Below are 23,235 nucleotides of genomic sequence, written 5' to 3'. Positions count from 1 at the left end.
AATACCAAGTTTTCATACTTATGATATAGTTTATTTATAAATATTTTTTATTACATAACACAAACGTCCCTCCCTATCTACGTTGCCACATCAGTTACTCTGGAAGTACATCATCATCAACACATCACCTACCTGTGATCATCACCAACAATAAAAAGGTATACAACTCACTAACAACATAATAAAGCTGCTCACATTATGCCAACAGGTGACTTTCAGATAATTTCACATTATCTACTGCACATACTTGTGTTAGCTTGAATAACTGTAACTAAACTACTAGACTAGTAAACAAACCTATTTATAAATCTAGTTTGGTGCAATTTATATTTCAGGATGATGGCAACTTATAAACATTTAATTACTAAAAATTACTTTATTCAATTTCTTACAACCCTCAAAAGGTGTATCTAAAGGCCTCTCCAATATAAAAGTCAACTTTCATTCCCTAGCACTGTACAGTTTGTTCCCTTCACAAATACTTCACTTTGATACTTTACTCCTTCCAACCTAAACTTTACTAAAATTCCACCTGTTAACTATATTTATTACTACAAAGAGCTTTAAAATACAAGTCATTTGTTTAAAAGCATTTCAGTAAATGCACAATTAAGTACTTTATGTCGAGGTATTTGATTTCAAGTCACACGAAAAATATTAAATTCGTAGTTTCCCCTAAAACAGAACATTGATAGGAAAACATTGAAAATTCTAACCACAGATTTATGAAAGTCCTTAAAAAATAATTGTATTTTTAATATTGTGCTCTAGAATATGAGACTGCTTTTGAAAAGCAAAAGCCTATACAAATACATATAGATTATGAATATAAATGGCACATCAATTTATGAAATTGTCTAAATATCTATGAGACAAGGGAGTGGTGAGAGTGTAGACAACATCATATTACATAACATCAATTCTTAACTGCACAACTATGTCAAAAAGTTAAACAGACACCATTTGATTTACATTGAAAACATTTTCTATTATTCTTAGACAACTATTATCATGTAGAGCCTCTCAGTAAAGGAACTTTGTAAAAAAGAATTTCGCATGTAATTTATAGGGGGGATTGTTGAAGTTCATGACTTTAGTTACGTGCTTTTCTCATAGAGCAATAAAAATGTCTTGTCATTCTTTATCAATCCACCAGGGACAAGAAATGAACATGTATCGAAAAACATTATGATTATTCGACGAACAGTTTGATATTGTATCAGATCTAGGCGGGTGCCTATCGTTAACTATCACTGGCCATGCCGGCAAAAAGCGCTCCATATCAGAATTACATCTAGTAAGTTCCTTACGATATGTTGCGTTTAAAAACTGGAGTAGAAAGTAGAATATTTGAATCAAAAACTAGTGAAGATACAAAATTTGTGAAAGGATTTTACAAAATATTTACAATACCTAGCAGACTTGAGGCAATAGTCAATACTGGAGTAAAGATAGCTATCTCAGTGAGCATTATATTACGCTACGATCTACATTACATGGACAAAATGGACAAGTGTTAGCCTCTAGGCCGTGCCTGCAAATATACAAGTGTCGAATGATACTTTACATATTCACAAAGTATTTGTATTGCACAGCCAATTTTTTGAATTGTATTCGATGTGGGACAGTACTGTTAAATAAAATTATGTAACTATTTAGAGATGGTGTCCTCTGATTGCGAAAGAAGTGGTCTATCTGTACAAAATAAAACTTGTAAAAAGTCATTTTGTTTAGGTGCTAATTTTATGGAATATATTTCCCATAATATCTAATCGAGTATTTATCTAAATCAGTCCTGAAAATATTAAGGACTAGTGTAATGTGTCATTCGTATTGGGAGAATTTCGATGATTCATTCACCAATAACTCTTTTACTCTATTGCACAATTCGATCTGTTACACAATATGAGCAAAGCTGTGTGGGGCGATGCAACCCGGATTGCATAACATTATTGTTACTTCACCCGGGAAATTGAGTGAAAAATCTATTTACAACTTTAAACTTCAACCTGGCAACACTGAATGAAGTCTTCATATATACAAAAATAGTTTTACAATGAGCTGGTTTTTGGATTAATATAGTTTCTGATTAATAAATCAGTCAAATATACTCGTAATCCAAGAATTGACTAGAAATATAAAATCCTGATGCGAAGGCATGATTGCATTTTTAATTTGTGTAAAAAGTTGTTATTATAGAAAAAGATAGTTATTATTTTAGCCGCAAAATGGCAAAGATATTTTTAATTTTTGGTTTAGGCTCTAGCTTTATATTTTACTAGCTTACCGCCCACGATTTATTTTAGCCTGTGTTGCCAGCCCAAACTTGTCATTTACCACTGCAAGCGACCCAATACCTCCGGTTTGCGACGCCGTTCAAATCCTTTCCGCAACTCTCCGCTCCCCGCCAGCGGCTGAGCTAGGTTTACCTCACCCCCAAACGGTATTTAGTCTTCAATCCTCAATCCAATCATACAGATACCGCGTATACGTCAACGTGTAGTGTATAAGTAACATGAGATGGTCCGGGGTGTGGTATGATTTAGACGCTAAGTACGTGCCGGTAGGTCGGAAGTCGGAACCACACTATGTCCGCAGTAAACCCCACGAGTGTGCACGCGTGTGGCAGCGGCGAGTGCGAGCCGCCCGCGGCCCGTCCCCCGGCCGCGCCCTAGAAGTGCGTGGCGGCGGCGGGGCGGGCGCGCTCGTAGAACAGCAGGTACGCCGCGCAGCGGAGCACCTCCTGCAGGGACACCTCGTGCACCAGCGTGTCCGAAGTGTACCACCATCTGCGGGGAACCCACGTTGCACTCCGCCGTTACATTGGCTCGCTTAACTATAACTGGCTTTGGCAAAATACTATACAAAACGTAACATGATTAGAGGGACATATCGCTCGTCTCTTTCGCGCTATATGTACTAATCATGCTACGTTTAAAGAGATATACATTCATAAACTGACGTGGTAAAATAGGACACAATTCCTCTGTAGGATTTTACGACATGCCCGGAGAAATAAGCATGTCGACTTTTATAAAATGAAAAAACAAATCACAAATTGAATATGTATAAATGACCTTTTAGCTTCGAAGCCGTTCCCTCGTCTATAGGTGGCGAAGTGCCCCGACCGCGGGCCGCCCACGTGCACCACGACAGCTAACAGGCGGTACAGGGCACGGTCGGGCTCCGCCCCCGGCGTGTGCAGCGCTGCTAGGCCGCCGCGGACGCCGCCCGATCGCAGTGGTATCTCCAGCTGAAAACCGAGTATCTACCTGTATATTTCATCCCTTGGTATTTGACGAGGTCTAAAAAACATATTATTTTAACATACACAACGAAAAAATAAAAAAAATGCATAAATAAAATACAAATGAGATACGTTTTACGAAATTGCAAAACGTAAGTCTTCCTTGTAGTTTGTATGGAAATTCTGTCCTGTGACGTCATCAATAAAAGCGGTCAAACGTATATGTATACACTTTGAAACCATGTCACATTAACTTTTTTTGACAATTTAAACCTTAAGTCTTATTAAATGTCAAATATGATAGTGCGACAGGGTTCTAAAGTGGGTACATGATATTATTATTATTAACTCAGGCAGGCAGTTTTCACTGATAAGTGCCTGTATTCAACTATTCAGTTGTGTTTTCCTTTCTCTGTTTTATGGTAACTGTCCAATTTGTTTTTGAAGGTGTTGATGCTCATGACTTTTTTTTTTGACGTGACTTATTGTAGATTTGCCGCAGATGGCATTAACTACTTGGCCGGACAAATGGGGAGCGCTGAAGGCTCTCACCCGCTCATGACTGTAGTACTCATTGTAAAAACAAATAAGTCTAAAAGTAAAATGAGATTGATTTTCGATCTTAGACTAGCTTCTATTTCTACATTAGGGTCGTTCTTCTTTTTTATCGACAATGATCTGTCCTTCGCTCTGATATGTTATATGTTTTAGAATTTTATTTATTCTTTCCATTGCCCAAAAATATAGTTATCTTATTATACTTAAAATACTAGCGAAATACTAATCGGTTCCTCGATTAGTAATTAACGTAGCTTGGTTGTTTTTCACAAAATTCTGTGACAGAGTGGTAAATCGAAATGCTGTCTCCGATGAAAAGGGCCACTCTGTCACAATATATTTTGCAATGCGCCTGCAAGGAACAGTATATTACCAAGATAAAGAGAAACACTAAATAAAATACACCTCTACAGACACATCTCTATATGATGTTTTTTAAATATTTATTGCCATTATAATGAAAGATGTTAAATCCGATATAACGAGAAAATGACTTCTTATTGTCGATAAAAAAGAAGAATGACCCATTAGCATTTTATAATTTATCTTCGACCCAGTCAAATAGCCTATTGTGGATTATTTATTATCTAATAAAGTTTTTTTGAGCGGTCGGTCTGCGATTTTTGAAGTTAAGCAACTTTCGCAAAGGCCGGTCATAGGATGGGTGACCACAAAAACAAGTTTTCATCTCGAGCTCCTCCGTGCTTCGGAAGGCACGTTAAGACGTTGGTCTCGGCTGCATTAGCAGTCGTTAATAACCATCAATCCGCACCGGGCCCGCGTGGTGGTTTAAGGCCCGATCTCCCTATCCATCCTTAGGGAAGGCCCGTGCCCCAGCAGTGGGGACGTTAATGGGCTGGTGATGATGATGAAGGTTTTTTTAAAATTTATTTAACACTATATGTAACACTCGAATAGACATGAAGGAGGTACCTGTGGTTGCGGTATGGCGGCGTATGGCGCCATGGAGAGCGCCTCGGGGAAGGCCACGTGCTCGCCGCGCTTGCTCAGGCCTCCGCCCGCCCACTCCACGCGCCCCACGTGCAGGCACAGGCACTGAGGCAACTGGGGAGGACGGATATCATATTAAACAAGATGGCCCCGATTCCTGCAGACACTTTCTAATTTTAGTTTTAGTTATACCTGTCATTTTATTATCCGCCGAAAAGGAAAGGGACGGATGATGATAATTTTAAATAACCCGGGCGAATCAAAAAGGTATCTCGCTTGTATGCAAACAGTTTGACGTGTGCTGTCAACTTAATTCTGTCGGGTTATTAGCCAATGCAAATTTTTTATAGGGATTTTTTAGATTTGTACATAAAATTGACGTCTGTTCCATAAATTTTATGCGTGTCGACTCCCTTTCCTTTTCGACGGATAAGAAAATGACAGATATAACTTAAAATAAAATTAGATGATGTTTACAGGAATTAGCACCATTGTGTGACTAAAGTAATTAACTTACTTTAATTACTGCAGATGGGTATATTTGGTAGTCGTTACGACTGTTTGTGAAAGAAGAAATGTTTTTTTTAACTTGGTCTAAAATTACGTAAATTCTGTCCGAAGTCCGGATGGCAAAATATTGGCCTGAAAAAATCTGAATGTTACCGAAATGGTAATAAGAACTTGACGTGCCGTAACGGAAAGTAACTGAACTGCAATCTGACTGTAACGTAACTGTTACCCGACTCTAACGTAACCGTTGCCTGACTTTAATGTAACTGTCACTTGACTCCAAACATAGCCGTTGTAACGCCTGCCGCGTTTTACTACTGAGTGTAATTGCTCTTGTTTTTCTGTTAGGAACTATCAAAAAGTTATCATTGAAAACACTTAAAAACTACTGCTTAAAACTAAAATATTATTACATAAATAAACATATACTAATTAATTTAACAAAACATATCTATTTACAAAATAATTCCGTTAATATTGTACGACTTTAATAATAATAATTATCACATTGCGTAGGTAGCCGTACCTACATTCCACAGCCGAGCCGTTACTCTTCCGGTCGGATGTTCGACACAATCCTTCTGCCTTTGTAGCGAGAACACCTCGATTACTCGTATATTTTTTAAATACGTTTTTTTACTAATTTTGTCTACGATATAATAATTTATAGTGTTGTGTTATCCCCATTAATTGGGTAAGTGTAGCAATTACTATTTTTATTAGTTTAAATATCAACGTAGACTAGTACATGCTTTCTTTGTTCATTGCATGACTGTCATTTTTCATAATCATCGTGTAAATGTATTTTCACGCTTTAGTGCTTATTTTATATCATAATTAGCAATCTTTTATGTTCAAAACAACATTTAAATTGTCAATTTTTCTAAATTAATTCTACTTAACCAACTTAAAGTTATCTTTGTACCTAAGTACTTTCCTTGTTTAAATAATTCTTAAATGGAACAATATTAATGTACAAAATACGTTTAATATCGTTGCTATTAAAATTATTCAGCTTAAAATATTCAATTTTACTATTTTTTTAGATAGTTTTTTAAAACAACTACCTACCATAAATTTATCTTGTTCTTTGTTCTTTTTCTAAATTTATTTTGCTAAATTCACTTTTATTGTGTGTAATTTGCTGACAGCCACATCTTAGATTGCTAAGCTTGCTTGCTATCCACTTCCCATCTTCAATCAAGCTAAGGAATCGGCATGTGGCAGTCAGACTGGGAATTCGGACAATTCTTGAAATGACTAATTCCGGGTTCCAGGGTTCACCCTTCGAGTTCAGCAACCGCAGGACCCACTACCGGTCCTGTACTTACCTGCACCGTTTCACCCTTCGAGTTCTACAACCGCAGGACCCACTACCGGTCCTGTACTTACCTCTACCGCTTCACCTTTCGGGTTCTACAACCCGCTGGATCCACTTTCGGTCCTGTACTTACCCCACCGTTTCTGCTGCCCTGCTGCGCGCGCCGGTGTACCCCGTGTCGTCGTGGGAAGAGTTACAGGGAAGTGGTAGTTTTCCTACTGCACCAAGGGTGCTCAGCCAGTATCAAATTACCTGCGACCCAGAGATCCGATCTATGTACTTGCTAGGGATTTAATGTCAATAAACTTGGTTTAATTTATATATACCGTTTTATTTTCCCTAGTAAGTACAACCTATTTGATTCGCGTGATAAGAACGTGACAATGGCGCCCAACTAAGGAAATACTGAGCTGAGTATCCTTTTTGCTGGTTTTGGCATTTTTGGTCATCTTTGGTGTTGGTCTGATTATTTTGTCTAGCTTTAAGTGAATTGTAACTACAACTTTTGTGTGCTGTGGTTGCTTTGTGGGAATACCTTACTATTTCTCTTTCAAGGTGATTGCATACAATTAAAAACTCAAAATCGAACCTACCACATCGCACAGAAGGAAAACTTTGATTTTGCACTGCCAACCTCTGTCTATCCCTGTGTTTTAATTGTTGTGTACTTTTGATAGTAGCATTTGTTTTCTTGTTATTTTCCTTCTGCCGTTTGTTGTGTTTTAGTTATTAAGACTTCAGGTACTTGCAACACTTACTCAAAAAAATAACTATTCAACTAAACTAATTACAATTTAAACATAAAGTAATAGAGATGTCTCGTCCAATTAAATATTTATCACTTCAGAAAGATGAACTCCTTTATGAAGAGGTACATGGCATGTCAAGGATATTAAACTTACAAACTATTCTAAATAATTATATCTAAACTTTTACCTAACTAAAATAAAACTTTCTATATTTACAAAACTTCCTTGCTGGGATGGAAGTGAGAGAAAAACATAGAATCCCCCAGCTGCTTACTAATTCTCGAGCAGACTGTAAGAGTCAGTCAAGAGATTGATGTGTAATACCATCAAACGCCTTAGGCCTGCCAAAAACTTAAATCTTGAGCATGGCATGCGTCTTCTAATATCTTCTAATATTCTCTAAAAATACCTTACATACTACCTTAAAAAAAAAAAAAAAACTAAAACTACACTTACTAAAACTATACTAAAAAATCCAAAACTAGCCTAAAACAATGTCTTACTTACTAAAACTACCTACCGTCTTAAATATATTTACTTATATATAGTATTTCTAATTTTTTTTTTTACAAAAAAAAAATATTGAATCTCCAGGCCCTACCCCTAGGACATTCTATTTATTTTATCTTCGGCCCTACCCCGAAGATAAGAAAATTATACTATAAAAAGAAAAAAAAAAACGGTTACCTTAAATCTCCTATTGATTACGTGTGAGTACTAAGCTGCGGTTAAAAGTCTAGTACTCTTTTTGGAAAGGACGCAGTCACTTAAAACGAAATAAGATAACTGTTTGTGTGTGAAAGGGATGAAAGAAAGTAGGGGGGTGAATGGAAGGGTTGAAATGAATGTGTACCACGTAATTTTTAGAATGGTCAATAGTAAGAAGGACAGACTAGCTTACATTTTAGTCAGCGGATTTTCTTAGCGAAAATCCTACCCAAAAAAGGGGGGTATGTAACGCCTGCCGCGTTTTACTACTGAGTGTAATTGCTCTTGTTTTTCTGTTAGGAACTATCAAAAAGTTATCATTGAAAACACTTAAAAACTACTGCTTAAAACTAAAATATTATTACATAAATAAACATATACTAATTAATTTAACAAAACATATCTATTTACAAAATAATTCCGTTAATATTGTACGACTTTAATAATAATAATTATCACATTGCGTAGGTAGCCGTACCTACATTCCACAGCCGAGCCGTTACTCTTCCGGTCGGATGTTCGACACAATCCTTCTGCCTTTGTAGCGAGAACACCTCGATTACTCGTATATTTTTTAAATACGTTTTTTTACTAATTTTGTCTACGATATAATAATTTATAGTGTTGTGTTATCCCCATTAATTGGGTAAGTGTAGCAATTACTATTTTTATTAGTTTAAATATCAACGTAGACTAGTACATGCTTTCTTTGTTCATTGCATGACTGTCATTTTTCATAATCATCGTGTAAATGTATTTTCACGCTTTAGTGCTTATTTTATATCATAATTAGCAATCTTTTATGTTCAAAACAACATTTAAATTGTCAATTTTTCTAAATTAATTCTACTTAACCAACTTAAAGTTATCTTTGTACCTAAGTACTTTCCTTGTTTAAATAATTCTTAAATGGAACAATATTAATGTACAAAATACGTTTAATATCGTTGCTATTAAAATTATTCAGCTTAAAATATTCAATTTTACTATTTTTTTAGATAGTTTTTTAAAACAACTACCTACCATAAATTTATCTTGTTCTTTGTTCTTTTTCTAAATTTATTTTGCTAAATTCACTTTTATTGTGTGTAATTTGCTGACAGCCACATCTTAGATTGCTAAGCTTGCTTGCTATCCACTTCCCATCTTCAATCAAGCTAAGGAATCGGCATGTGGCAGTCAGACTGGGAATTCGGACAATTCTTGAAATGACTAATTCCGGGTTCCAGGGTTCACCCTTCGAGTTCAGCAACCGCAGGACCCACTACCGGTCCTGTACTTACCTGCACCGTTTCACCCTTCGAGTTCTACAACCGCAGGACCCACTACCGGTCCTGTACTTACCTCTACCGCTTCACCTTTCGGGTTCTACAACCCGCTGGATCCACTTTCGGTCCTGTACTTACCCCACCGTTTCTGCTGCCCTGCTGCGCGCGCCGGTGTACCCCGTGTCGTCGTGGGAAGAGTTACAGGGAAGTGGTAGTTTTCCTACTGCACCAAGGGTGCTCAGCCAGTATCAAATTACCTGCGACCCAGAGATCCGATCTATGTACTTGCTAGGGATTTAATGTCAATAAACTTGGTTTAATTTATATATACCGTTTTATTTTCCCTAGTAAGTACAACCTATTTGATTCGCGTGATAAGAATGCGACACCGTCATCAGACTCCCCCATTTGGCCACGCCATGAATATACCAATTCTATAGGCTCAATGATCGCGTCGTATTGGCTTGCGTTATCCAGAAAGCTTTTTACGGGGGTTAACTGTAACCTGACTTTCAATTAACATATAACTGCAAACCGACTTTACAGTAAATATACCGGATTTTTATACTCTGAATTTAACGCGGTATTATGTGTTTTAATTGAGATCAAGGAAGTTTGATTAATCTTTGGTCAAATAATGATGGAATATTTGACATGTTTGAGATAAATAAGGTATAGTGCATGTACCTTCCCGAAGCTGACGGTCCGTATGTGCATGGTGTAGGCGTGGTCGGGCGCGGGCTGCGCCGGCGCCGGCTCGGGGCAGCACTTGCTGCAGCGCACGCCCTTCACCATCTCCGGCGCCGTGAACGCGCGCAGCAGGCCTGCCGGACATGGTACTCAGAGGTACATGCGTCGCAATAATATATAACTTATTTATGAAAGTTAATCAAGAAAAACGTAGTAATAAGTCCGACTTTTTATCACATTTTTCTGTGACGTCAGTGTCTAGGAAAGACGTGACGGCAATTTTCACGGTTTATTATTTTTTAGTAAAAAATATATTACAGAGAACGTGTTGATTCGACACAAATTTAAAATGGAAGAGAGAGTGAATGATTGGAACGAATGTTACCATATACATAATTTTTTTCTTTTTTTTTACTTAAGAATGGTTTGGCTCAATATTTGTTGTTTACACAGTGTACTTTTTCATAAAAAATCCATAATAAATTCGTGTTTTGAGGTTTTGTAAGAAATAACTGATAAGACTAGTTAGAAACTAGCTTATTTGCACGAGTTATAATAAGTGTACTCACTGGCTAGGCTGTAGTTGCCGGTGAGCCCCACGCTGGCGTTGGTCATGGAGAGAGAGATGCTGTCAAACTTATCATAGCGGATGGGACTCTGAAATCAATCACACATCAGCATTACATGACGGCCTCCGAGGTCCAGTGGTTGAGCATTGGGGTCCCGGGTTCGAATACTGATGGGAACATATCACAAAAATCACTTTGTGATCCCTAGTTTGGTTAGGATGTTACAAGCTGATTACCTGATTGTCCGAAATTAAGTTCGGAAAGCACGTCAAGCCGTTGGTCCCGGTTACTACTTACTGATGTATGTTAGTAGTCGCTACAAACTTTTTAGAGGTTTGACGGACCATCGAAGACAAATCGATGACACGAATAGAGAAAATGTGTGTGTTCAGCGACTTCTGTCCAAATAATTGTCATCATCATCATCATCAGCCCATTAACATCCCCACTGCTGGGGCACGGGCCTTCCCCATGGATGGATAGGGAGATCGATAAACCATCACGCGAGCCCAGTGCGGATTGATGGTTATTAACCAAAGAATGGTAAATACGAAAATTCAAATGAGTATAAAGTACGTATAAGCAGCCACGACAGTACCTTGGTGGAGCAGACGGTGCACTGCAGCCGCGAGGCCAGCGTGCCGCGGAAGGGCAGCGCGGGCTGCGGCCGCGCCGCGCCCAGCGGCACCCAGCGCCGCGCCGAGCACGACAGCTGGCACAGCGAGCGGGACACGCCCTTCGACAGCCGCCCCGCCGGCAGCGGCTCTGGGGGACCACCACAGGGGGGTTTAAAAAGACCACCTGAAACCTGACAGAGGGCAGCAGTAACTGCCAGTACTATTCGGGGGCGGAGACGACTACTCGCGTCAGACAGAGTACTGCGAGGCGGAAAGCAAGAGGGAAACCACTGCCCTATTTTTCCCTGAAAAAGTAGCATGGAGATTGCTACACCGACAAGAGCGTGGCTCTTAAATAATCAAGCAATTCACCTAAAGAAGCGATACTGTTATTTAAAATTTATTGACATTGCAGTTTACTTTTATATGTGCAAATTTCAAATAGCAATATTGCTTTTTTTGGTGAATTGGTCTGATGTGGCCTTTTCAGACCTCCTGAACATCCTCTAATGCCATTTTGAACAATTTGAACATTACTCTCTGATCCTGTTCATATCATAATCTTAATAAATAAAGATATTTTGGCAGTCTGAGTAAAGTTGGCGCTTTTGCTACGAACATAAGTTTTCACCAGCATCAGCTTAGGCATATGGAGTTTAAAGGCTGTATTGTCAATGTCCCGAGCGTAACTTACCCGAGTCAACCAGTTCTGGCTCGTCAGCGGGCAGCGCCGAGGCGGGCCGCGCGGCGAGCGCCGAGGGCGTGGGCGGCGTGGAGTCGGCGCGGCCCGCGGGGTGCGGCGCCGCGGGGGGCGACGCGGGGGACGCCAGCGCCGACCACGCGCGGGACCCGCCCAGGCCCAGCGCGTCGGAGAGGCAGCCCGGCTGGTGAGAAAAAAAGCTTCATTTATTTATTATTTTTTTAACAATAATATAAGCCTTTATTCTTTGTTCTGCAATCCCGAAGGATTATACGAGGAGATCCTATTCGAGATTAACGGGATTGGGCAAATCTCCTTGAGTTATACTTTTTGTTCTAATTATGCTGGTTTCCAAAGAAAACTTAATTATTTAGTTAGTAATATTGAAGAATAAAGGTTTTTGTTTTCACTATTTCACACAAGCAGTTTTTATCGTTTTCAGCCATCTTAACTTTTAGTTTTTCATGAACTAGACAAGATCCCGAAAATTTCAGGACTTCGCGGGATTGATTTTTCCAATCCCGCGGGATCTTGAAATTGCGATCTCGAGTCGGGATTGTTAGTCACCACACACACATGAAAAAATGGTCCCATGGAAAATCTAAACATGTAAATAACATCAGTCACATAAACGTTATAAAGCAAACCATTGTATTGAATGAAGTACAGAACAATGAATAAACAGACAACAGATTACAAAATATTATAATATTTATATTTTGTTATTCTAATCTAATACAATCTCCCTAAAGATCCCATATAATCATTTATAAATGCTTTTAATAATTTTAATAAATTTGATTTAAATTAGTAACCATAATCATAATGCGCACAGCCAAGGAATGGAATGGGCTGCCGGCGTCAGTGTTTCCTGACTCTTATAACCTGGGGTCCTTTAAATCACGGGTGAATAGGCATTTTCTGGGTAAGCTCGTTCCAACGTCGATCTCTTCTTCTTGTGGAAGAACGAAGTCAAGAGCAAACCCATTTTAATTTAAGAAAAAAAGTAATTAACAGCTAAAAATTAGTATTAAAAGGATGTCTTTCCCCAGCAGTGTCTTCGGTAGAAATCAGAATTTACTACACTTTTTTGGTGGATTTAGTCTTTAATAATATCAGAGATATTATAAAGAAGTAAAATTATTAAGGTTAGAGGCAAGTACATTAGTAGTACATTCACATTAATATTTAATTTTAAAATTCACAATAGCTATTGTATGATACATTGTTGCATATAACCTGAAATGAACACTAAATAATTAAAAATGAACCATTCGAAAATACATAAATGATCTAAAAATAACAATATTAACAATACGAACTTATTATAAATAGAAGATCTCCTCCAGCGCGCCGCACTGAGGCAGAGCGCCCAAAACGCTGGCAGCATTCCCCCTCTGAACTGCCAGGCCTATCCTCTGCGCAAAATAACTGCCAGCTCTCGGATCGCCAGTTGCCTCAATGAGACGCGCCGAAATGTCACTCAAAAATAATTTCGCCTCAGGACCCCACGGACCCATCGTCTCCACTGCGAATGGCAAAAAGATATACGACCCACTTAAACCCACATATTTCCTTCTCTTCCCCTCCTCCGCTGCCTGGGCCGCAGCACCTGCCCTAACAGAGGTCGAAGGTACATGAGAAGGTGCCAGAGAGTCAACACAAGTCGCATCCCATACGAGACAACGACCCATGCTCCACGGAACCAACGTCAACCCATCCGGACGTTTGCCATCCGCGCGAATAATTCCACTGGGCTCCAGAATGGACGGGACTCCTATAGAAGAAAGAGCCCTGCGTATTATGTCATTTAAGGAGGCATGACGAGGTATCCGACCCGCACTCCTCAGACATGACAAACCATGGCGCCCCAAATCATTGACCAAGGCTCCGCATCGACACAGATGTGGCTGATTTATTCGCACCCCCAAGCGAAGCCCAATAGCAAGGGACAGCGTAACGTCGTCAAGAAGTGTACCCACATTCACCGAAGGAAGCGCCTGTAACCAAAAACCCGACTCCCTCTCATACAGGGCCAAAAGACGAGAGCGATCCTCCGCAGTGGCGCAACTCGCAACCAGATTTTGCTGAACCTTTTTACACAAAGGTTCATCCCACTGCTTCTGCGAAAACTGGTTCAAAGGCAGATCACCAGGCCGCAACGAACTCCAAGCACTCGTGGCCTCCGCCACACCAAAAACCTGCACGGAACCCGAAAAAGGGTTAAGTATCTTTCCGCATAGCAAGGTAGAAGCGTAAGCAGAGGACAAAAATGCAGGAAGAGCAACAGCCGAGATTTTTCTCACGCCAATGCCACCAAACCTCACCGGGAGAGAAGCCAGGTCCCAAGCACCGTCATCCATTTGACAATTCAAAATTCTCGAGAGCAGCTCCCGAACTGCACAATCCATTTTTTCCAGCTGCTCCGGGAACCACCACAACAAAGAGCATCTCATAAAATACGTGAACTTGGGCACAAACAAACAAAATCTAACAACAAACAAAGCCATATGTGCGTTAATTTTATAAAGCCGATCAGAGGACTGTGCAAATTTAACGAGCTGCTCATCCACGAAACCTGGGATCGATTCCTCCAATAAGGGAGCACCCAACAGCCGAAGGGAATCTTTGCTCACCACTTTAATACCGGGAGCAAGTGCATTGAATTCCGAAATAATTCTAACACTCGCCTGGCCCATTAAAGAATCCTGCAAAAACAACTCGCATTTATCAAAATTTAAATGCAAACCAATATCGGAAAATTTCTTAATCAAAACCTCGAGATCCGAAAGCACCACAGACGCATCCCCTCCTATAGTGCCATCATCGAGGTACCACACATTCAAAGGAGATCTGAGGCCGAAAACTATTGGATTTATACCCAAGCCGAAAATTGCTGGACCCAAAGGATCTCCCTGCTGGCAACCGGTAGAAGAAAACAAAAGATGATGATTGTAGACCAATTTGGAAGGTTCACTATAACATTGCCACAAATACGCATAAATAGCCGGAATATGCTCCTTGACCCCCCTCAAAAAGCAGCCCCTGTCGATAGAATTAAATGCATTCTTGACATCTACCTTTATTAACACCTGCCCAATACCCTCCTTCAGGAAAGATCTTACCGAATGCACAGCAGCCTCGCAACCCCCCTTGGTTCCGAAACCCAGTTGCCTTGGCTGAAAGTGCTCACTCAAACAAGGGTATACGTATTTACAACATATCTTGGAAACCAACCGCCTCACTGTTGTACCTACAGCTATGGGTCGTATACCCCCATCCTTCTTTTTTAAGGCACAAAGGTAGGCACCATACAGAATGTCAGTCGCCCCTATAGGAACTTTCCCAGCCAACATGATATTAACCAAAGAAACCAAACTCAACTGTAGACTTCTCCCTGCAACACCGGTAGAGCCATAAACAAGGTCCTTTAAATGTTGAGGAGACAACCCATCCAAACCAGCCGCCGAACCATTGCGGAAACTCATTAGAGCAGCCAACACATCCTCCGCCGTTGCTTGCGGAGAGGGATCTGAAGATTGCGGGGGATCTGGCAATACGGAATGAGTCGTAGGAACAGGATGCTTCGAACTCAAAGAAAGAAGCGTTTCTTCAGAGTTCGGGGCCAGCGAATCACTGGTAAAAATTAACTGCGCCGCTCCTCTCAGATCCCCATCACCTACTTTGCTCTCTATCCTCCTTATAACATTATAAGGTTTCTCACGAATAACTCCAGCCCTACCATGACCATCACTTTCGACATGTAACAAATCACTCTGATTGATGCAATTATTCTTAATTGATTGGGTGAGAGAGATAGAACGAGAATCATCCTTACAGACATGCAATATTCGGTACGCAAAAGTAAAGAGCTTCTTCCAGCTATCAAAATCGTTAACCGCTACGACCCTGTCTATCGTTCTTTGTAAGGCAGCCGCAACTGACAACCTCGCACCACGCGGAATCCTTTTGACTATCGGCATGTGTTTTTTGCATTTCCCCAGAAATTCCCAAAACGGAATATCCGGCTCCGAGCGGACTGGTGTTACATCAGAACTGGAGGCTTCATTTGGTTGAACCTGAGGGGCTCCCCTGTGAACCTTACCCAAATGGATATTAAGACCCCTTTGACCCTTAAAGAAACGTGGCTGTGCGCAGAGCACACATCTCTCATACCCATCCAGTGATAGGCCCCCAGCAGCGCCGCCAGAGGAATTAGGCATTGAAGGATCTAATGTGGTGGGTAAAGACATCTTTAAAATAAAAAAATAACTCGTTCCAAATGTAATTCAAAATTATTGAAACAAGCTACAGATATTCTAAAACTCCACAGGAATCGGAAAAACTAGGACATTACAACAATATTCGAATTTGCCATTCGCAGTCTTAAAAATAAAAACAGTGTCTAACAAAACGTGATACATTATTCCCTTAATAATAATATTAAAAAATTAAAATAATAATACTGAGTACGCAATATAAAACACCAAATAAAAAATTATAATAGTATAACAATTTAAAAAATACACACTATGAAAAGTGCCAAATAGCCAAATAAATTAAACAGTTAAAAACCGACCAAAAAAAAAAAAATAAATATATTATTAAAAGTACTGTCCAAAAATTCCATGCAACCAATATCTACTTAAACCCATTCTACATTTATTACCTAACAAAAATAACATTTAATCAAAACAACCTAAAAAATAAAATAAAATAATAAGAAAATATAAAACATAACAAAACACAAAAAAAAAGGGAAAAGAACTAACACAAAACATTACATACTAAATTAACAAGATCCATTCCTTAATTCATTCCTAAAATCTCTTTTCCTATGAAAAACTCTAAACTTGGTTTAAAATACAATAATAACAAAAAAGTATATTCAAAAATAAAAAAAAATGTCACTATTAAAACTGTTAAATAAAGGGGAAGGAGTCACTTTCAACTGTCACACGAGCGCAAGCTTGCTGCTGATTAAATTGCTGATTAGTTATGAAAACAAGTAAAAATTAAAACAAAAACATATACATTTTAAAATATAACATCTGTGAACTAAGTGATATCGTTATCTTAGTGAAAATCTGTGTTTTTCGTAACAAAAAGTGCAAGTGAAATCCACAAGTGACATTTCAACTAGCAAAGTTTAATTTTCTACCCTCCAATTTGGGAAAATAAATATGTCAATATGACAACTGACACCTTGAATAGTGTTGCCAGAATTAGAAAATAAATTCCTACTACGAATTCGTTCTGAAACCAAAACACTATCAACAAAAATGGAAAATCCACCACCCAAGAAACTCTTCCAGCAAACATTCCATCCAAGTATGTTCAACAAAAACAACAATACCACCACAAGCAAAAGTATGTCAACTGCTGACACCCAATCGGGATCTCAAGTTAATCCTATGATTCCATGGCAAAGAATGCCTGAACAAATGCAGAAACGGACACGCTCACCTGGTAATGAAGAACAATGGTCAACCCCAAAGTCAAAATTCGTGAAACGAAAAAACTACCAAGCTCTGAATGAGCATAGAGGTATTCCGGCTGATAGCGATAACACTAATGCTCTTGAAACTTCAAATAGTTTCAACGATTTGGAAGTAGATCCCGTAGAAGATAATAACCGAGAACAAGTCACTCCTAACAACAAAAAGCACAACACACCGAAGCCTCCACCTATTATACTTTATGGAATAGAGGACCTACAAAAACTCTCCGAGCTGCTAGAACAAGAAGTAGCAAAGGAAAACTACACCTACAAAGTTGTATCAAGGAATCAACTAATAATTACAACAAAAACAGTAGAAACTTACCAAATCATGATTGGACTAGTACGTTCTAAAGGTCTCATTGGACACACTTTCACTAGAAAAGATAAAAAATCAACAAGAATTGTGATCAAACACCTCCACCATAGCACACCCACAGAGGAAATCATCAAAGCCATTGAAGAAACCGGAAACCAAGTCGAAGGTGAAATTATCACTGCTCGTAAAAGAGGAACAAAGGACCCCCTGAACACTTTCTTCGTAAATATACGACCTCACGAAAACAACGCACGTCTTAAGGACATAGAATTTATCTTCCATCAAAAGGTGAAAATAGAAGATCCCAAAAAACAGCACACCATAGTCCAATGTACTCGGTGTCAACAATACGGACATAGCAAAAATAACTGCATGAGACCGCACCGCTGTGTAAAATGTGGTGGACCCCATAAGACTACCGATTGCATCAAAGATAAAAATTCTCCAGCCACTTGCGCGCTGTGTTCTGAAAGCCACCCGGCCAGTTACAAGGGCTGCAAAGTATATAAAGAAATTCTAGATAGAAAGACTCGCACTAAAAAGCAGTACAAAGGAGTGACTAAACCAACTGAGCTTCAAGACAGCACAACAAAGGAAGAACCACGAAGTACTCATACAACGGCATATACTTCTCAAACAAAAGCGCAATACCCACCACTAAAAACAAAATTTCCCCAATCAAACCTGACCACAGCAACACAAGACGATAAGGAAAAAGAACAACCAGCCAACAACAACAGATACCGATCATACGCACACGCTACACTAGGAGAACCAAATAATCTAGAACTCATTCTTTTGAAACAAGCTGAGAAGCTTGATCGACTTATTGATCAAATGGGCACATTGATGGGTCTTCTGACCACAGTCATCAACAAGTTAGCTCGCTAAAAAATGGCTCTTCGTATTGCAACGTGGAACATAAACGGTCTCATAGACAAGAAAGACGATATTAGCATTTTGTTTAATATACAATATCTAGATATCTTACTGGTATCCGAAGCACACCTTACAAGTCAGCCATCAATTACCTTAGATGGATACTGTATCTACGCAACACCACACCCAGATGGTACAGCACATGCTGGTTCTGCAATCGTCATAAGAAGTAACATTAAACACCAGTTATTACCAGAATACCAGACAGCAAAAATACAAGCCACATCCATAATGGTGCAAGATAATCGAGGGCCAATAACAATCACATCTATCTATTGCCCCCCTAAAAAGAAACGAGAACCTGAAACGAACGATATCGACTTCAGTCACTTCTTCCAAAGTCTGGGAAACCGGTTCATAGTCGGTGGTGACTTAAATGCCAAAAATACACACTGGGGTTGCCGTGTTACTAATACAAGAGGGCGAAGTTTAAAAAGAACAGCCGAGAGAAATCACTTGCATGTCCTCACTACATGTGAACCAACATATTGGCCCACAGACGTCAATAGACTACCAGACCTAATAGACTTCTTTATACATAAAGGTCTACAAACCCATCACCTAGACATCCAAAGCTGCTACGACACCTCATCAGATCACTCACCAGCCATCCTAACTATGAGTACGACTATAACCAGCTCGCTTAAGAATCCGTACCTTTACAACAAGAATACTAATTGGAACCACTTTGCAGAATATTTAACCGACAATATAAATCTCAAAGTCCCACTTAAGTCAGACATGGATATTGAGAATGCCACTATAAACATAACAAAGAGCATCCAAAAGGCAGCGTGGCTCAGCACTCCAGATTGTAAAACTCGCATAGAAGCAAGAAAACAATCAATGTCGAAATACGTAAAGCAAAAAGTCTTGGAAAAGCGGCGACTCAGACGAGTATGGCACTGTAGTCGACATCCTGCAGATAAAAGGGCCTTTAATAAAGCAGCGGCTGAGCTCAAAAAAGTTATAGCGGAAATAGAAAACAAAACAATGCAACAATACTTACAAAATTTAGCACCTTCAGTTCCATCAAAAAATGAACATTCGCTATGGAAAGCTGCTAAAATTCGTGACAAACCGCAGCATGCACAGCATCCAATTAAAACAAAAGACGGTAGTTGGGCTAAAACAGACGAAGAGAAAGCAGAAACTTATGGAAGGTTCCTGAGAGATGTGTTCGTTCCAAACGATGACTTAGGTACAGATGAAATGGATAGTGAAGTCCAATTGTTCCTTAAAACCGATCTTCAACTCAGTCCTCCCATTCAATGCTGTACACCTGCAGAGGTTCGGCGATTGATCTTTGATCTAGGATTGAAAAAAGCCCCTGGTTTTGATTTAATAACCGCTGAAATACTAAGAAACCTACCAAAAAAAGCAGTAGTCTACATCACGCAACTATTTAATTCTATACTACGAAACTCATATTACCCCAGCATTTGGAAAGTGTCTCAAATAACTATGGTGCCCAAACCTGGCAAGCCACCGCATCTAACGTCATCCTACAGACCGATAAGCCTTCTCCCGGTGCTGTCCAAGGTCCTGGAAAAAGTTATATCACATCGTCTTCATAAATACATAAACCAAGCTATACCAGATCACCAATTTGGATTCCGCAAAAACCATGGAACAATCGAGCAAGTCCATAGAGTGTGTGACCACATTAGGAAAGCTCTAGAATGTAAGAAATACTGCTCAGGGGTATTTCTTGATGTACAACAGGCATTCGATAAAGTGTGGCACGATGGGCTACTCTACAAGTTGAAGAAACTACTTCCGCATAACATGTATCTGCTCTTCAAATCCTACCTAGAAGACAGAACCTTTTATGTAAAAGTTAACGACGCAACCTCTAGTTTCTATAACGTTAAAGCAGGAGTTCCACAGGGGTCGGTATTGGGACCATCTTTATACTTGCTATTTACAGCTGATGTGCCAGAATCTGAAAATATCATAACAGCAACCTTCGCTGATGATACGGCCATACTAACATCTCACGAAAGCTCAAACACTGCATCACACATCTTACAAACACACCTCAACAAAATTCACAAGTGGATGAAAGACTGGCGTATCAAGGCAAGTGCGGCCAAGTCAAATCACATTACCTTCACACTACGTAATGGTGACACCGCAGTTGTCAAACTTGGAGAACATACGTTACCACATAGTACAGTTGTTAAATACCTTGGATTTTACCTTGATCGAAAACAAACATGGAAATTCCACATACAAAAGAAACGTGTTGAGTTGAATTGCAAACTCAAATCCCTGGAGTGGCTACTCGGAAGGAAATCTAAACTCTCAGTGAACAACAAAGTTTTGATCTACAAGGCGATCCTAAAGCCTATATGGACTTATGGAATACAGCTCTGGGGATCTGCGAGGATGTCAAATATAGAGATACTGCAGCGGTTTCAGAATAATGTGCTCAAGAAAATTGTTAATGCCCCATGGTTCACAAGAATGGATGAAATCCACGAATACTTAGAGATACCCACTGTCAGGGAAGAAATATCTAACACGACAAAGAGATACAAAGATAGAATCACACACCATGTAAACCACTATGCCCAGAACCTTAGCGAACCGCTCGATACGAGACGCCTTAGACGGCTACATATATGGGATAACCTATCACAATAAAGGCTGTCCAACAATGGAAGGACAAGCCTCACTCGACATAATACCATATAAAAGAACTGCTGAAAGTCCAAGGACTGATTGCAAGTTTATATAAAAAAAAAAAAAAAAAAAAAAAAAAAAATAAAGGGGAAAAAAAAAAAGTCAAAAAGGCGTCGCGTCTGGATTCGAACTCACGACCAAGGAGCCGTAACACCACGCATACGAGCACCGCTGACCGACGCACCGAATACCTCAAAGCAGTCTCGGCGAAATACCGGTACCCAAGCAACACGTTACTTGAATTGCAGTTCGACCGATGTGAAAACTATGCGGGTACTGCCAAATTGTCACTACACAAATACACCCACTCCGTATCACAACAAATGATTAAATGAAATGTGAAACCAATCTTATCTGGCAAGCCCTCAGCCACTTGGAGGGCAACACTTCCACAAAATGCCCTATAAAACTCATTCACACTCATAACGACGATTCGCCTCAAAAAACTCATAACGCCATAGCTCACTGGTATCAAAACTTTTTTTATACACCACACTTTGAACTCGTTGTTTTATTCGCCACAAATGATAACACAGGACATTCGTCCAAATAGCTATCCGTTTCTACATTTCTCTGCTATACAACTCGACGTATATAATATTAACAACAATAAAAACACGGAGCTGAAGTTTTTCACCCCACTTCAAACAGACCAAAAACATTTTCTGAAATGATAGATATAAGAAATTATATATAGTTTATTATTATTTTTGATTTCGTTCTTACTTTCTTAGCCATGGCCGTAGTCTCCTCCTCGATGCAGGACAGCAGCACGTGCAGCAGCTCGTGTGCATCCTGCTGGTCAGCTGGCACCACCCAGCCCGCCGCCCGCAGCGCTTGTAGCACCCCCAGAGGACACACTGGGGTCCCCCGCGCTGACTCATGTGTGCCATTCACAACTAGGATAGTGGAAGTTTAGTTAGAAAGCTTTAAATAAAAAGATATATTTTGAAAAATCTTTAATTTAAAAAGGTTTTGGATGGTCAAACAAGAAAGTATATAAGATAACACCAAATCATAACAATTCAATTGGATAATTGACTTTCTTAACTGTTATTTAAAAATTCAATTCACAAATGCATTGTTTTTGGCATTCACAGTTTAATTTAGGAGATTTAATAGGGTAGATACAATGTGCAGAAATCAAACAATAAATTCCAATAACTTGCATTATTACATATTTACCTTGACAACTAGAGAAAGTGGATGGTATTATGTATCTCATCAAAGAAGAATACTAATTATTAGAAATCTCAAGGGCATACCTTCAATTACGGTATATAGTGTAGTGATCATGCTGTTGTGTGCGTCGGCCTTAGCGTAGCGCTTCAGCCACTCGATGAAGATGGGGCAGGCCGCCAGGGCTTGCAGTAGCGTGTTGAGGAAGCAGGTGCGGCCCAGGTTCTGCAGGCCGGCGATCTGACCGCGCCGTTTACGCACGCGCGGCGCACCGCCCGGGCCCCACAGCACGAACGCGCCTACCACCACCGCCGCTGTCAGGCCCGCCGCCACCAAGATCCTGTCTCCGCTATCCATTATCACTCGATCAGTTGATCACACCTCGAAGATGAACAATAGGCAGACCACAGATCACACTCTCTAGCCTCACATGCTAGAAAAGATTGTTTCGTTCATTTATTATCTCATATATTGTGTAACGAATCACAGTTTTCGTTGATTTTTTCTGTAAAATCGCAGAAAAATCCACTTTTAAGTTTGACATTAACGTTTCAATTTGTGACTTTTTACTTTTTTGGTATGGTTATGGTATGGTAAGTTCATATTCACGTACTAATGCAAACTAGAAAAATATGTGCTATATTTTTCTATTTTAGCGTTATAATTGGATTATAATCGTCTTCCACCATAGAGATAGGAAATTATATGGAGGCGCCCTGTTC

At 39.6% G+C, this 23,235-nt stretch overlaps 1 protein-coding gene across 1 annotated transcript; it reads right to left on the bottom strand.

Annotated features, from left to right (window-relative positions):
• Nucleotides 1-9: 9 nt before the first annotated feature.
• Nucleotides 10-23,150, bottom strand: LOC126371939 (ubiquitin carboxyl-terminal hydrolase 30 homolog). Its single transcript, XM_050017395.1, has 9 exons — nucleotides 22,600-23,150; nucleotides 22,061-22,233; nucleotides 11,883-12,072; nucleotides 11,170-11,336; nucleotides 10,572-10,659; nucleotides 10,000-10,136; nucleotides 4,739-4,870; nucleotides 3,078-3,253; nucleotides 10-2,789 (listed from the first exon to the last, which is right to left on the bottom strand). The coding sequence occupies exons 1-9, from the start codon at nucleotides 22,868-22,870 to the stop codon at nucleotides 2,672-2,674; spliced, it is 1,452 nt and encodes a 483-aa protein (XP_049873352.1). The 5' UTR covers nucleotides 22,871-23,150; the 3' UTR covers nucleotides 10-2,671.
• Nucleotides 23,151-23,235: the final 85 nt, after the last annotated feature.

The sequence above is a fragment of the Pectinophora gossypiella genome, chromosome 13 (genome assembly GCF_024362695.1).
Source record: "Pectinophora gossypiella chromosome 13, ilPecGoss1.1, whole genome shotgun sequence".
Taxonomy (NCBI): domain Eukaryota; kingdom Metazoa; phylum Arthropoda; class Insecta; order Lepidoptera; family Gelechiidae; genus Pectinophora; species Pectinophora gossypiella.
The sequence above is the reverse complement of the archived record's forward strand: the minus strand, read 5'-3'. Positions and strand labels throughout refer to the sequence as shown.

Bases quoted from the DNA above. Each gene is read 5' to 3' on its own strand.
- LOC126371939 (XM_050017395.1), bottom strand. From the start codon at position 22,870: ATGGATAGCGGAGACAGGATCTTGGTGGCGGCGGGCCTGACAGCGGCG. The intron at 22,234-22,599 runs GTATGCCCTTGA...CCACTATCCTAG, and splicing joins ACTATATACCGTAATTGAAG to TTGTGAATGGCACACATGAG. The intron at 3,254-4,738 runs GTACCTCCTTCA...CTCGGTTTTCAG, and splicing joins CCGCCATACCGCAACCACAG to CTGGAGATACCACTGCGATC.